The 15,186-nt window shown below is 39.3% G+C and overlaps 1 protein-coding gene across 6 annotated transcripts in view; it reads right to left on the bottom strand.

Moving 5' to 3' along the window:
• The window catches only part of DPY19L3 (dpy-19 like C-mannosyltransferase 3), a 67,495-nt gene that overhangs the window by 48,365 nt on the left and 3,944 nt on the right, over window positions 1–15,186 (bottom strand). For all 6 annotated transcript variants that reach the window (XM_012775186.3, XM_075992968.1, XM_075992967.1 and 3 more), the window contains exon 3: window positions 12,806–12,939. In XM_012775186.3, the coding sequence (XP_012630640.2) occupies window positions 12,806–12,939 (134 nt within the window). The remainder of the gene's footprint in view (window positions 1–12,805; window positions 12,940–15,186) is intronic.

The following is a 15,186-nucleotide window of genomic DNA, read 5'->3' as shown; positions in this document are numbered from 1 at the left end:
TATAAACAAAGGGAAAATGACTGCAGGCATACCTTGTTTTATTGTGCATCACAGATAATGCATTTTTCACAAATCGAAGGTTTGTGGCAACCCTGCATGGAGCAAGTCTATCGGTCTATTCCCAACAGCATGTGCTCACTGTGTCTCCGCGTCACATTTTGGTAATTCGTGCAACATTTCACATTTTTTGATTATTTTATCTATTATGATGATCTAGGATCACTGATCTTTCATGCTACCGCTGTAATTGTTTTGGGGCATCACAAATGACACCTATAGTGTCATAGATAGTGACCTTCACCAATAAATGGGTCTTCTGACTGCTCCACCGACTGGCCCTTCCCTTGTCCCTCTCCATTCTCCTCAGGCCTCCTTATTCTCTGAGGCACAAAAATATTGAAATGAATACCCCTACAACAGCACCTCCAGTATTCAAGTGAAAGGAATTGTGGTACATTTCTCTCTTGAAATCAAAAGCTAGACACAATTAGGCTTAGTGAGGAAGGTATGTTGAAAGCTGAGATACTGAAAGCTAAGCCTCTTGCACCAAACAGCCATGCTGTGAATACAAAGGAAAGTTCCTGAAGGAAACTGAAAGTGCTACTCCAGTGAACACACCCACGACAAGAAAGCAAAACAGCCTCATTGCTGATAACGGAGAAAGTTTGAGGGGTCTAAATAGAAGATCAAACCAGCTGTAACATTCCCTTACGTCAGGGGTCTTCAAACTTTTTAAACAGGGGGCCAGTTCACTGTCCCTTAGATCGTTGGAGGGCCGGACTATAGTTTAAAAAAAACTATGAACAAATTCCTATGCACACTGCACATATCTTATTTTGAAGTAAAAAAACAAATGGGCAAAAACATCCACATGTGGCCCGCGGGCTGTAGTTTGAAGACGCCTGCCTTAAGTCAAAGCCTAACCCAGAGCAAGGCCCAAATCCTCTTCAATTCTATGAAGAAGCTGCAGAAGAAAAGTCTGAAGCAAGCAAAGGGTGAATCATGAGGTTGAAAGAAAGAAACTGTCCCTATGACATAAAAGTTCAGGGTGAAGCAGCAGGTCCTGATGGGTAAGCTGCAGCAAGTTACCCAGAAGATCTAGCTAAGATCACTGACGAAGGCTGCTACACTAAATGACAGATTTTCAATGTAGACAAAAGGGCCTCATACTGGAAGAAGATGCTATCTAGCATAACCATGGCTAGAGAGAAGTCAAAGCATGGCATCAAAGGACAGACTTTCTTGTTAGGGGCTAATGCAGCTGCTGACTTCAAGTTGAAGCCAATGCTCATCTGCCATTGCAAAAATCCTAGAACCCTTAAGAATTAGGTTAAATCTACTCTGCCTGTGCTCTATAAATAGAACAATGAAGCCCGGGTGACAGCAGATCTGTTGACAGGATGAATATTCTTCTATTAAGACTGCTCAGAATAAAAGATTCCTTTCAAAATATTATGCTCATTAGTAATGCACTTGGTCACCTGAGAATGCTGATGGAGAGGTGCAAGGAGGTTAATGTTGTTTTCATATCTAACACAACATCCACTCTGAAGCCCATGGATCAAGGAGCAATTCTAACTCTAAGTCTTATTATTTGAGAAATACATTTTATAAGGTTATAGCTGCCATAGACAGTAATTCCTCTGATGGAATAAACAAATTGGAAACCTTCTGGAAAGGAGTCACCGTTCTAGATGCCATTAAGAATATTTGTGGAGGGGAGGAGGGCATGGGCAATGTATGTAACCTTAACACTTGTACCCCCATAATATGCTAAAATAAAAAAATAAAAAAAAATTTGTTATTCATGGGAAGATGTCGAAATATCAACATTAACTGGAGTCAGGAAGAATTTGATGCCAACCCTCATGGATGACTCTGAGGGAGTCAAGGCTCCAGTGGAGAAGTATTAGTAACTGCAGAGGAGTGGAAATAACAAGAGCACTAGAATTAGAAGTGGAGCCTGAGGACGTGACTGAATTGCTGTGATCTCATGATAACATCTGAACCGATGAGGAGCTGCTTCTATAAATGAGCAAAGAGAGAGTTTTCTTGAGATGGAATTTACTCCTGGTGAAGATGCTGTGAACACCGTTGAAATGACAACAAAGGATTTAGAGTATAACACAAATGTAGCTGATAAAGCAATGACAGGGTTTGAGAGGACTCAGACCAATTTTGAAAGAAACTGTGGGTAAAACACTATCAAACAGCCCTTCCTGCTACAGAGAAATCTTTCATGAAAAGAAGAATCAATTGATGCCATGAACTTCACTGTTGCCTTATGTTAAGAAATGGCCACGGCCACCCCAACCTTCAGCAACCACCACCCTGATTAGCCAGCAGCTGTCAACACCAAGGCGAGACCCTCCACCAGCAAAAAGCCTGGGGCTTGCTGAAGGCTCAGATGATCATTAGCATTTTTAGCAATAAGGATTTTTTGACACCTGTAACTATAGTTTATTTTTACTAAAGTATTTCAAAATTAAGGTATGTCTGTTGTTTTTTTAGACATAACGCTGTTACTGTACACTTAAGACTATAGGATAGTGTAAACATAACTTTTACTTGCACTGGGAGCCAAAAAATGTGTGCAACTTGCCTTACTGTGGTGGTCGGGACCAAACCCACAGTATCTCTGAGGTGTGCCTGTATTCAAGGAAACACCAGGATCAAATGAAAGAAATGAACAGCTTTTTGCTTCAACTATTAAAGTAGCTTTCCTTACGAGATTCTGTGCCTCTAACTGGTCTCTTCTTTCTTCAGTCTATTTCCTCATTCATTTATTCAAAAATACCTATCGACCACCAGTATGTCACAAGCATTTTTGTGTTGCGGGATTCAGCAGGGAATAAAACAGGCAAAAATCTCTGCCTTGATGAAATTTATAATCTAGAGGGAGAAGACAACAAATAAACAAGCAAAATATGTACCATCTAGTTTTTTCAGAGATGGGGTTTCACTGTGTTGCCCAGGCTTTTCTTGAACTCCTGGCCTCAGGCCCTGGCCCCCCACAGTGCTGGGGTTCCAGGAGTGAGCCACCTTATAGCCCTGGCCTAACTCACATTTGGAATAAAAGGCCCACACTGGCTGCTGTGTTCAGAACAACTGTAGGGGCAGGGGCAAAGTGGGGAAGCCAGTGAGGAAGGTGCTGCTGGAATGATCCAGGTGGAGTTAAAGGTGAAGGTTGCAAGAGATGACCAGATTGATACTGTGAAAATGAAGCTGTTAGGATTTGCTGAGAATGTTATGTGGGGTGTGAGAGAGCTAGGATTCCCCGAGGCTTCCGGACTGAACCACTGAAGGATGAAGAGAGATGGAGAAGACTGGAGGAGAAACACCTGGGGCAAGGATGGTCAAGTGCTTGATTTTGGACCTGTTAAGTCTGACATCCAAATGAAGGTGGCCAAGGAAGGGGATGGATAGCAAAGTCTGGCACTCAGGGGGGAGGTCTGTGCAGGGGTTATTACACATTTGGGATTCACCAGCATATTGATGGTATTTAAAGCCACAAGACAAGATTGTTCTTAGAAATGAGGGTTGGCAGAAAAGAGCTGAGTCCTGGTGTTCTCTGCTAATAAGAGGTTGGAGACTGAGGAGCAGTCTTAAAGGAGCCCCATGGATCAGCTGGGGAGGCAGGAGTAGATCCAGAAGCCTGTGTCCTGGAAGCCAGGGAAAAATGCTAACACGTCTAGTGAACTGAGGACTGAGAAATGACCACTACATTAAGCATCTTGCAGGTCAAAGGGGACTTTAACAGGATCATTTTTAGAGCAGTGTCGGGGTAAAAGCCTAATTGGATTGGGTTCGAGAGACAGAAAATCGGAGAGAAACAGGCACTACAGGTCAACCAACTTTGGGGGAAGTTTTGGTGTTAAGATGAACGGAAAAATGGTACAGTAGCTGAAAGACAAAGTGGGTTCACAAACGGCTCACCCTCGGCCCCCACCCCAGGAAGGGAGAAAGAGGAGGAGAGAAAGAACCAACTGCTGGCACAGAGACGGAGACAGAAAGAAAAGTCAGTGCAAACAGGCACAGACCCAGGCGGATACTGAGCAGGAGCACGTGGAGGCCTCTTTGGTCTACTTCTACTTTCCCAGAAAAATGAGAAGCAGCCGTCGGCCGAGGGTGAAGACTGGGGAAGGTGTGAGGGAGGGAAAGGGTCCCACAGTGGTCCAGGAGGGCTGGGGGTAAACGGATGAAGTGTGGGAAGATTACCAGGCAGCACTAAAGGGGCTCTTCCTTCTCCATTAATTTCAATGGCAAATTTTAAAATATTTTGGTTTCTGTATATTTAATTTTGTATACTGCTACCATCTGATTTTTCTTACTGTTTGTAATATATTTCAGATTATTCTCTTGGGGTTTCCAGGTTTATAGCATCACATTATCTGCAAATAATAATTTTACCTTCTCCTTTCCAATTTTTATATTTTTTACTTCTTCCCATGTTTGTGTTGCTGGTATCTCTGAAGCAATGTTAAGCAATGGTAGTAATGATAGGTAGCTCTGGCTTGAAGACAAGCTTGTAGTGTTGTGTGGTCCAATTCATTAGCCTCTAGCCACATATGCCTGCTTCAATCTAATCAAAATGAAACATTCAGTTCCTTAGTTCCTGAGCACATTTGGCTAGGGGCTGCAATATTAGCACAGCACAGATAAAGAACTTTTCATCATCACAGAAAGTTCTATTTGATAGTTCTGTTTCCCTACAGGGTACCGTCTTCGCATTTGGCCTTAGATGTGTGCATAGCATATTTTAAAAATGTATCTTTTTTAAAAACAGCTTTACTGAGATAGAATTCACATATCATACAAGTCACCCATTTAAAGAGTACGATTCAATGGCTTTTCCTATATTCACAGAGTTGTGCATGTATTACTACAGTCGATTTTAGAACATTTTCATTACTCCCAAAAGAAACCATGTAACATTTAACTATCTGTGCAAATTCTCATGCCTTCCAGCCCTAGGCAACCACTAATCTACTTTCTCTTTAGACTGGCCTATTCTGGACATTTCATATAAATGGAATCATACACAATGTGGTCCTTTGTGCCTGGCTTCTTTCATTTAACATTTCCAAGGTTTATCTATATTTTAGTACGTATTGGTAATTCATTGCAAAATTGGCAAATGATATATCACTATATAGACATATAACATTTATTTCCTTATCAGTTGATGAACATTTGGGTTGTTTCTACTTTTTTGGCTATTATAAAAAATGCTATGAACATTCATGTCCAAGTTTTTATGTGGACATGTTTCCATTTTTCTTGTCCACTATCATGTTAAAAACAGAGAATATCCACGTAATTTCTATATCTATGGATCTGAGGTTTTCTTTGTGACTTAACATTTTAATGTTTTTTGTGAAAATTCAATGGACATCTTAGAACAAGGTAAATGCTGCCTTTAGATATTTACAGATTAGATCTACTGTATTCATTATTTTTCCCAGGTCTTCTACATACTTATTTTTGTTCCACTTGCTTTTTCATTAACTGAGAAAGGAGAATTAAATGTTTCTATGTTTCTTGTGTTTACTATAGTTTTTACTTGATGAATATTGATGCTAAATTACTAGATACATGGGTAGTCTTATTTGTGGTCTGCATCTTTATCACTGAACACCGCCCTTTGTCTCATTTAAGAATATCTGAGACATTCTTTTCCCTTTTCGCAGCCATTTAGTAAGTCCTTAGCCAAGGATGTGCTCTCAATCCTTCTAAGTCACTTTGCTCTGGGAGGACTGTGTGCATACGGCATGTGGTTTGGGTTTTGCTCTGTGATCTGGAGTTTCTTATTAGCTAAATAAAGCCCTTTAATATTTATTTATATAAAATGTATATGTGTGTGAACACATTTTGTGTCATACTTTTTACGGCTTTTTAGATCAAATCTTTCACTATATCATCTGTGTCTGCCTGCTTTCTGTGTGTGCACATTTCCTTTAATTTGGGAGGTTTATGTGTTTATGTTCTAGGAATTACCTTTATAACTATAATTTCATAGGGTAACTTAATTCTTTATTTCTATGCACAGTATCTATTGGTTTCCTATGATGAGTAGTAACAATCTTATAAAGTTTATACTTCTCCCCTGCCCAGTCTTACTTGATAGTATTTTTCTTAGAGTTTTCTTTTGTACACACTATACCTCTTTTTTGGTTTTTTAGAGACAGGGTCTCACTATGTGGCCTAGACTGCCGTGCAGTGGCCATTCACAGGAATGATCCCACTACTGACCAGCACAGGAGTTTTGACTTGCTCCATTTCTGACCTCGGCCAGTTCACCCCTCCTTAGACAACCTGGTGGTCCCACACACCCAGGAAGTCATCACACTGATGTGGAATTTAGTACAGACACCCAATCAGCATTGCACACCACAGCTCAGAACTCCTGGCCTCAAGCGATTCTCCTGCCTCTGCCTCCCCAGTAGCTGGGGACTATAGGCACATGCCACTGTCTGTGCCTGGCTACCCATTTCCTGACTTGTCAGTTAAATGAAACTTTCTGAGTTCTAGCTATAGGATAAATAAATCAGGATACTTCCACCATCTTTTACCCTCTTTCCCTTCCTGTTTTATCTTGTATTACTTTGTTATTACATAATCATTACATTACCTATATTAACATTATTACATGTAATTATTACATTTCTTATATACATTTTGCTCTGTAACTATTTAGTATTAGTCCTACAGATTGATAAATTTGAGCCCAACTGACAGTTTTTCTGCCCTTTTTTTTCCATTTACTTCTTGGCTGACTGAAGATTTTCCTCTTCCAATTTCTGCAGGTATTCTTAAAAATATATACTTCCCAGGAACAACAAAAAAATTGTATATTCCTTTATACATGACGGAATAACTGGGTTAAAACGTGTAAATCACTTCCTTTTACTTGAGTGGTTTATAGGCACCAGTCACAGTCTTTGAGTATTAAATGTTACTACAGAAAAGTTGAAAGCCACATTGACCTCTGTCTCCCTGTATAGGCAGCTTGATCTTTCTGTCTGGAATGTCCAGAGGTTTCTTTATATGTAAGTCCAGCATCTTCACAGAACTATATCCTGCTAATGATTTTTCTAGGCCAATCTTTCTTGGGACTCACTCTGCCCTTTCAATCTGTAGATACAAATTTTCTTTTATTTTTAGAAAGTTTTCTCCAATTATACCTTTAAACATACATATTTTTCCTGTTTCATTGTTTAGATTCTCTTCTTTTGGGACATAAACTATGCATGTTTGCTGTTCTTCTTTTTTTTTTTTTCCTCAGCTGTCACTTTCTTCTACTACTTTAACTTTACTAATTTCATTTACTTTTATCACCCTCTTTCTGTACTTTCTGCAGATTCTGGTCTCCTGTATGTTGCATCCAACATGGTCATAATTTCTATTATGGTTATATCTTTTAATCCTATTTCTTAAGTTTTTCTAGTTCATGTTTCATTTCCTTTTGTTACTTTCCTACATCCTCTTGAACAAGGTACATACCTTATGTCTCTGCTTTGAATTCATCTTCCACAGTGGCAAATGATCTAATGTGTTTATTTTTTAATGCGACATGTTTGGTCACCATCTTCATGTCTCTGCTGTAAAGTTTTTCTGGTAACTATTCTTCATCAAACACCATCTTCATTGGTTCTTGTTTTCTTCCTTCCCTTTTTTCTTGTAGTACTGTACAGATCTTGACTAGTTCCTTCCTGATTATTAGATGTTTCTGAATGTGGCAAGTTCTTACTATACCAGCTACTTGCAGAAGTTCACATGGTGGAGAGGCCAGAGACATAACTCAGACCAGCAAAAGTTTTCCCGACACAGGGTACTTTGTAAGAGTGAATTTTTAGTCTTTTCCTCACTTTAGTCAACAGAGATCGACAATTTCAAGGCTGCTCAAAATGTGACTTGCCTCCCTTTGTTCTAGTCCTCTGAAATTGTGCTTCCTACAAATACAGTCTGTTTCTGTGATTACTCCTTTCGGCCTGCCCAGCTTGCTGCTTCTTACCAAAGTGTATCCAAGAAAGCTCCTGCCATTACTTCTTGCACCCACTCCCGTGGTCCTAATCTGGGGACTGCTGGCACCCCTCAGGGTACACCAGTAACTTAGAACTATGCTTTGCCACCTTTATCTGAAACCTACAGCTTTGAGAATCCTCTCTCAGCATCTTTCTACACTTCTTTGAGTTTCACTGGATTTAGCAGCTCTCCAAATTACAGATCTCTCTTAGTTTCATCAAAGATGGAAGGACTGTATTTTTTATTTTCCTTAATTGCTCTGAGTTAATTCCAAGAAAAGGAGGAACTGACATCGTTACACTGCCACTTTAAAATGAGAAGGAAGCAATTTTAAGAGCTTAATTATACTACTAAAAACAATCTACCCACAATTGGGAGCATGAAAATTGTAAATTAACTAAGAGCATAAAAACTTCAAATGCATTAAATTATATAACCATAATTATTTACATAACAATTGTAAAAGTTTTTTGAAAATATTTAACTATATATGGAAAAAGCATATGATGTGACATCAGATAAAGCAGATTATAAAAACATTAGGTTCATAAATAAGTAAAATATATAGGTATTTAGTATGAAAAACTGAAAGGAAAAAATGAAAACTGCTTTTTGGTAATGAATACTGAATAATGCTTTTCATTTAAAAATTTTTGTCACAGTATAGTTTGCATAATAAAAAAGAATACATGTTCAAAACAAAAAGAATCAAGACTATATAGATTTTTGCTATAGCATGTACTAAACACAAATCATACAAAAAGCACTGATTGGCTCTCCCCTTGCCAGTACTAACTATATCCTATCCCCAAAGGCAAGCTCCGAAAGTTGCATCCTTCTGCTCTAGCTGCAGTCCAGATCCTTTGCATCGGCCAGGTGCCTCCCCTTCTCTGCCTACTCCACCCCCTCACCCCCAGAGGCTAAGTCTACTCCAAACAGACTGAAAGCTACTTGGTGCTCATGATCTGCCAGGCACCATAAGGGCAGCACAGCAAGCAGGAACATGGGTTTTGCCCTTTTAGTTTTTGTTTATAATAAAGAGCAACAAAAAAGCAGATTGCATTTAAAGGACAATTTAAAGTGTTTGGGCTCTGGAGACAGCCAGATTAAATAGAATATGTATGAAATGTACCTAAAATATAATAGCTCCAGACACACAGCAGACATTCAGTAAAGGGTATTTTTAAAAATCTCTAATACTTGCAATTTCCTAGCAAGGGAAATGTAACACAATGGTTAAGACAACAGGAAAATAACTTTTTAATTTAAAAAATATGCTAAGGAAGGATACTATACACAGATTTTCTAAGACCATCTAAAAACAATATCCTTTCTTTTTTTTTTTTGAAACAGTCTCACTCTGTTGCCTGGGCTACAGTGCCGTGGTGTCAGCCTAGCTCATAGCAACCTCAAACTCCTGGGCTCAGCCTCCTCAGAAGTTGGGACTACAGGCATGCACCACCATGCTCGGCTAATTTTTTCTACATATTTTTAGCTGTCCAGCTAATTTCCTTCTATTTTTAGTAGAGACGGGGGTGTCTCACTCTTGCTCAGGCTGGTCTCGAACTCCTGAGCTCAAACGATCCACTGGCCTCTGTCTCCCAGAATGCTAGGATTACAGGTGTGAGCCACTGCGCCCAGCCAATATCCTTTTATCTTTCAAGTTGTTGCTTTTGGGTCGCCACTTCTCACATACTAACACTGTAATATACATTTAAAAAATCATTCTTAATGCATAAACTCAATATATGACTCGTCCATTTTATAAGCAATATTTTTACTCTCTAAATAATTACAAATAATTCAAAATAAAATCAAAGTATTTTCATTAGCATACCAATTTTGATGAGAATAAGGTATAACCTACAAATAAAAAAGGAAAATAGGTTTAACCTTCTCAAATAATCCCCCAATATAAAAATGGTATAAATTATAGCAGTAAATTTATGAAGGCATATACACTCCAAGAATGAGTTTTTCCTTTGCCTAAGTAAGGTCTTTAATTAGTAATTGTTGGCCGGGCGCGGTGGCTCACGCCTGTAATCCTAGCACTCTGGGAGGCCGAGGCGGGCGGATAGCTTGAGGTCAGGAGTTCGAAACCAGCCTGAGCAAGAGCGAGACCCCCCCCATCGCTACTATAAATAGAAAGAAATTAATTGGCCAACTAATATATATAGAAAAAATTAGATGGGCATGGTGGCGCATGCCTGTAGTCCCAGCTACTCGGGAGGCTGAGGCAGGAGGATCGATTGAGCCCAAGAGTTTGAGGTTGCTGTGAGCTAGGCTGATGCGATGGCACTCATTCTAGCCTAGGCAACAAAGCGAGACTCTGTCTCAAAAAAAAAAAATAAATAAATTAAATAAAATAAAAATTAAAAAAATTAGTAATGGTTATAATTTTTAATTGTTTAACAGAAAATGTAAATATATTTTAAAATTAAAGTTCAGTTTAATAAAAATTAAATTTAAAATTTAGCACTTGAGTTGTACTACCCACATTTCAAGTGGACAATGCAGATATAGAACATTTCCTTCATTACAGAGAGTTCCATTGGACAGTGCTGATGTAGAGAATCTAAGTTAAAAAATAAATCAAATGCCTGTGAAGAGGCATTATCAGGTTTGAAAAATAGTTACAATATTGGAGGATTCCTCTTGAGATACAGAAAAAAAAGTGTACACTATGAGCTACTGCTTGAATAAAGAGAAAAAAATGCAGTAAGACTCTGAGCTCAATTGGAAGATTGGGGGGGTCTGGGAGGTGGAGAGCAACGCGTTAGAGGAGGGGCCTGTTTTACAGCTTCCCAGATGGCATCTCAGGAACAGACAGGAACTGGCCTAGGTTCCCTTTCTTTTCTCATTCTACACACTCTTGAAACAATCTCACCCACACATCACAAGACAGCAATACGAAAGCGTCCATTTCCAACACAGATGGAACTCCTAAGTCCAGCCCCCTTTATTCCGTATCTCTACTTGGGAAGCTTTACAAGTGCCTCCCAACATAGCCAAAGGTGACCTCATGGTTTCCTGCCTTGCCTCCAGGATAATAAAGAATTTGGCAGGCCTCTGTCCCTGCTTCCTGGGAGGTAACCTCTAAGTTCTAGGAATACAGAATTTGGCTGCTCTTTCTCCCAGTTCCTGGAAGGTAGCCTCTAACTCCTTGGAACGCCTGCGTGGTAAGAGCGTCCTCATTGTTTACGCTGGATTCCTGAGGCCACATCTGACTACTTATGCTGACAGGTGACAGGGTGAGCTGTAGTTTGTGCTAACGAGATAGTCGGGACTGGGGCTGGCCACACCAATAAGACCAACCACGTGCCCAGAGGGTTGGGGCTTTGAGCCACGTGGTATCCGCCCAACCTCTGGGAGCAGAGGAGGCTGGAGATGGAGTTCCGCCTTGTGGCCAATGTTTCAATCTCACGCCTACGTAACGAAGCCCCAGTGAGAACGGGACACTGGAGCTCAGGTGAGGTTCCTTGGTTGGCATCGTCCACATATCGTCACACACTGCTGTGCCAGGAGGTTACCAGGGCCTGACTCCACAGGGAAAGGAGAATGAAAACTTCGCATTTGGGACCCTCTCAGATGCTGCCCTTTGGCTGGTTCAGATTTGTATCCCTCTGCCATAATAAAACCGTAATCATAAGTATAGCCCTTTCCTGAGTTCTGTGGGTTGTTCTAGTGAATTATTAAACCTGAGTGGGTAGTAGGAGCCTAAGAATTTGTAGCCAGCTGATCAGAAGTGAGGAGTTTGCCTGGGGAACTTACAGCCAGTATGTGAAGTAAGGGCATTTTTGTAGAGGACTGTGTTCTCAACCTAGGAAGTCTGGCCTAACTCTGGGTAGTTGGTGTCACAAGTCACTGAACCCTCCAGATCTCTCCCTCCTAGTGTTCACTGTCATAGTAAATGGCATGTCCGTCCATCCATCTAGCTGGTAAATGGGACAAGGATTGTCACTGACAATTCTCCCCTTTCAATTGCCTTCCACACAATGAATCAATACATCCTCCCAAGTCTATGTCCTAAAAGGCTCTTATTCTGTTCACCTCTCTCCAACTCCTGTGCAGCCTACTAAGCACTATGTGATCTGATCTTCTCTCTTGAATCATTCTTGACAGGGCTTATAAAATTCTGGCCACATGTGCCTTCTCTCTAATATCTGACTTACCAAGTTTATTTCTGATGAAAACTGTGGCTTCTTTCCCCACAAAAACTGTGGCTTCCCTACACCCAAAACCCATTTGCATACAGTATTAGAAAGGTATGAACATGCTGAAGTCCCGCTATTAGCCAGATTAAGATTCTATGGTTTACAGCAGGGGCTTTTGATTTTTTTCTCTATTGCCACAGGGGGGAAAAAATACATTTTATACTGTGACCCAATTTGTGTATATATATATATATATATAAAAGTTTCACAAAACATTTCTCAACCTTACTATATATGCCAGTATCCTCTTCTATTTTATTTCATCAGAATGTTACTCATGACCTACTGCATTAATTTCACAATCCATAATTTGAAAAATAGTAATTTAGAGTAACTGTTACATAAATGTAAAATGTAGTTAATGAAAAAAGAGAAAACTCACTTGATTCTAAAGATTCTGATGTTACTTTAAAATAATAAACAAAAGTCTTTTCCCTCTATAGTCAAACCTTTCAAGAGACTGAATTTTTTGTGGCAAAATTGAGTTGTCTTGGTCGTTCACCTACATGGTTAACTACTGGAGACACTGATGAATAAATCACATAATGGTCACAGAAATCCCATACCTTAATATTAGAAAACCATAAATCATTTTCATGTAAAGTGGCAAGGTAGACAGACGTAAGAAGTCCAATGCAAAGGGCAATGGTTCCGCCAATTGTAAATGACAGAATCGTCCATAATCTTCTATTGGTACGACCTTTCAGAAAAATGAAAGAGATAAATCAGTCAGTAAGAAAATTTAGAATTTAGTTCTCCTTCACACTATCAAGCAAGCCAAGTTCTAGCTACCTGATTAGTGAGGCTTTCCCTGTTCCCTGCAGAGGCTCCTGTGATTCCACAGATCTGTTTCTGCTCTTTTATTACAGTTTTTACCTCACTGTATCTAACTGTTCACTTGTCCATTTTGCCAACTAGAATGTGAACATCTTGAAGACAAGTGTGTTACTTTATTCATCTTAACTTCCTAGGGCCTGTGTCCGGCATAGTTTCAACAACAATAGTTTAACTATGAAGTTTGTTAAATGGAGGAAATAAATGAATTATATCTCTAGGATGTAATCAATCTTTTAGATGATCTACTTATAACTTGTGGCATATTCATTAAAAGCTACCAAAAAACTTAATACTTAAAAAAAAAGGAATAAATAATCCATCATAGCTCATGTTAAAGAACACATAAACTAGGAAAAATATTTACATCACATGTAAGAGAGCTTAAATATCCTTACTATAAGATGAATACTTTCAGGACAATAAAAAATGAATATTCTACTAGGAAACAGGATATGAATAGGCAACGCACAAAGGAAAAAATGGCCAATAACAACAGACAGATGATGTTCAAATTCATTAGTGTTGAAATGCAAATCAAAACGATTAGTTATACTTTTAGAAATCTTGGCCAATTTGACAGCTTAAAAAATGCTAATACTCTGTTTGGGTAAAGATATAAAAAAGAGACATCTTCAAACACTGCTGGTTGAAGAATAAACTGGTACCTCTCTAGAATGCAACATGGCAATAGTGAGTAAAAGCCACCAAATAAGAATATTATTTGACCAGTAATTCTCAATCTAGGCATATGCCCTGCTATGGCTTGGATATTTGACTCCTTCAAATATGCTGAAACTTGCTCCCTAATGTTGGAGTTGGGACCTAATGGGAGGTGTCTGCATCATGGGGGTGGATTCTTAATGAATAGCTTGGTGCTGTTCTCCTGGTTAATGAGTTCTTGCTGTACTAGTTCCCTAGAGAACTGTTAAAAAGAGCTTAGCACCTCCCCTCCCCTCGCCTTCTCTCTTGCTATGTGATCTCTGCACATGCCAGCTCCCCTTCCTCCATGAGTGAAGGCAGCTTAAGATCTTCATCAGATGCAGATGTCAGCACTATGCTTCCTGTACAGCCTGCAGAACTGTGAGCCAAATAAACCTCTTTTCTTCATAAATTATCTAGCCTCAGGTATTCCTTTATAGCAATGCAAATGGATTAAGACACACCCCAAAGAAATAAAGTTTTTTTTTTTTTTTTTTTTTGAGACAGAGTCTCACTTTGCTGCCCAGGCTAGAGTGAGTGCCATGGCATCAGCCTAGCTCACAGCAACCTCAAACTCCTGGGCTCAAGCGATCCTTCTGCCTCAGCCTCTCAAGGAGCTGGGACTACAGGCATGCGCCACCATGCCCAGCTAATTTTTTCTATATATGTTAGTTGGCCAATTAATTTCTTTCTATTTATAGTAAAGACGGGATCTCACTCTTGCTCAGGCTGGTTTCGAACTCCTGACCTCGAGCAATCCGCCCGCCTCAGCCTCCCAGAGTGCTAGGATTATAGGTGTGAGTCACCCCCCTCTCCAGAAATAATGTTTTAAACAAACATTTGGCCACAAAGATATTTATGACAGTTCTGTTTGTATCAGTAAAAGGTTAGAAAACAATCTTAACCATCTACAAGGATCTGGTTAAATAAATGCTACAGACACACAATGGACTACTGCACACTGACATTTAAAAATATAGTCAATGATTTATGATGTTCATAATGTAAGAGAAAAATAGCAAGTTACAAAATAGCATGTATGTCCCAATTTTATAAAACTACATATGAATGCTTATGGGTATACATGTATAGAGCGTGACATTTACAGTAAGATAGTATCATCAGTGGTAGTCTCAGGATGATGGGTGGGCTTGTGGGAATATTTTTTCCTTCTTTTTAAGTTTGGTTTTCAATTTTTTTTTCCTGAGATGAATAAATACTGCTTTGCTGAAATGAACAAATCCTAAAGTTTATGTTTTAGTTTTTAAAAAAACCTTGAATTTGTATTGTATAAGGTCTGTAGAAAGTACTTGGTATTGTCTGAAATCTAGTAATTGCTAATGGCTGATCTCCCATTATTTTATTTTTATTTTATTAATTTATTTCCCCAAGTTACTTTACCAGCTCTGGC

The sequence above is a fragment of the Microcebus murinus genome, chromosome 16, assembly GCF_040939455.1.
Source record: "Microcebus murinus isolate Inina chromosome 16, M.murinus_Inina_mat1.0, whole genome shotgun sequence".
Lineage (NCBI taxonomy): Eukaryota > Metazoa > Chordata > Mammalia > Primates > Cheirogaleidae > Microcebus > Microcebus murinus.
Note: the sequence above shows the minus strand (reverse complement) of the source record. Positions and strands in the feature narration are given on the sequence as shown.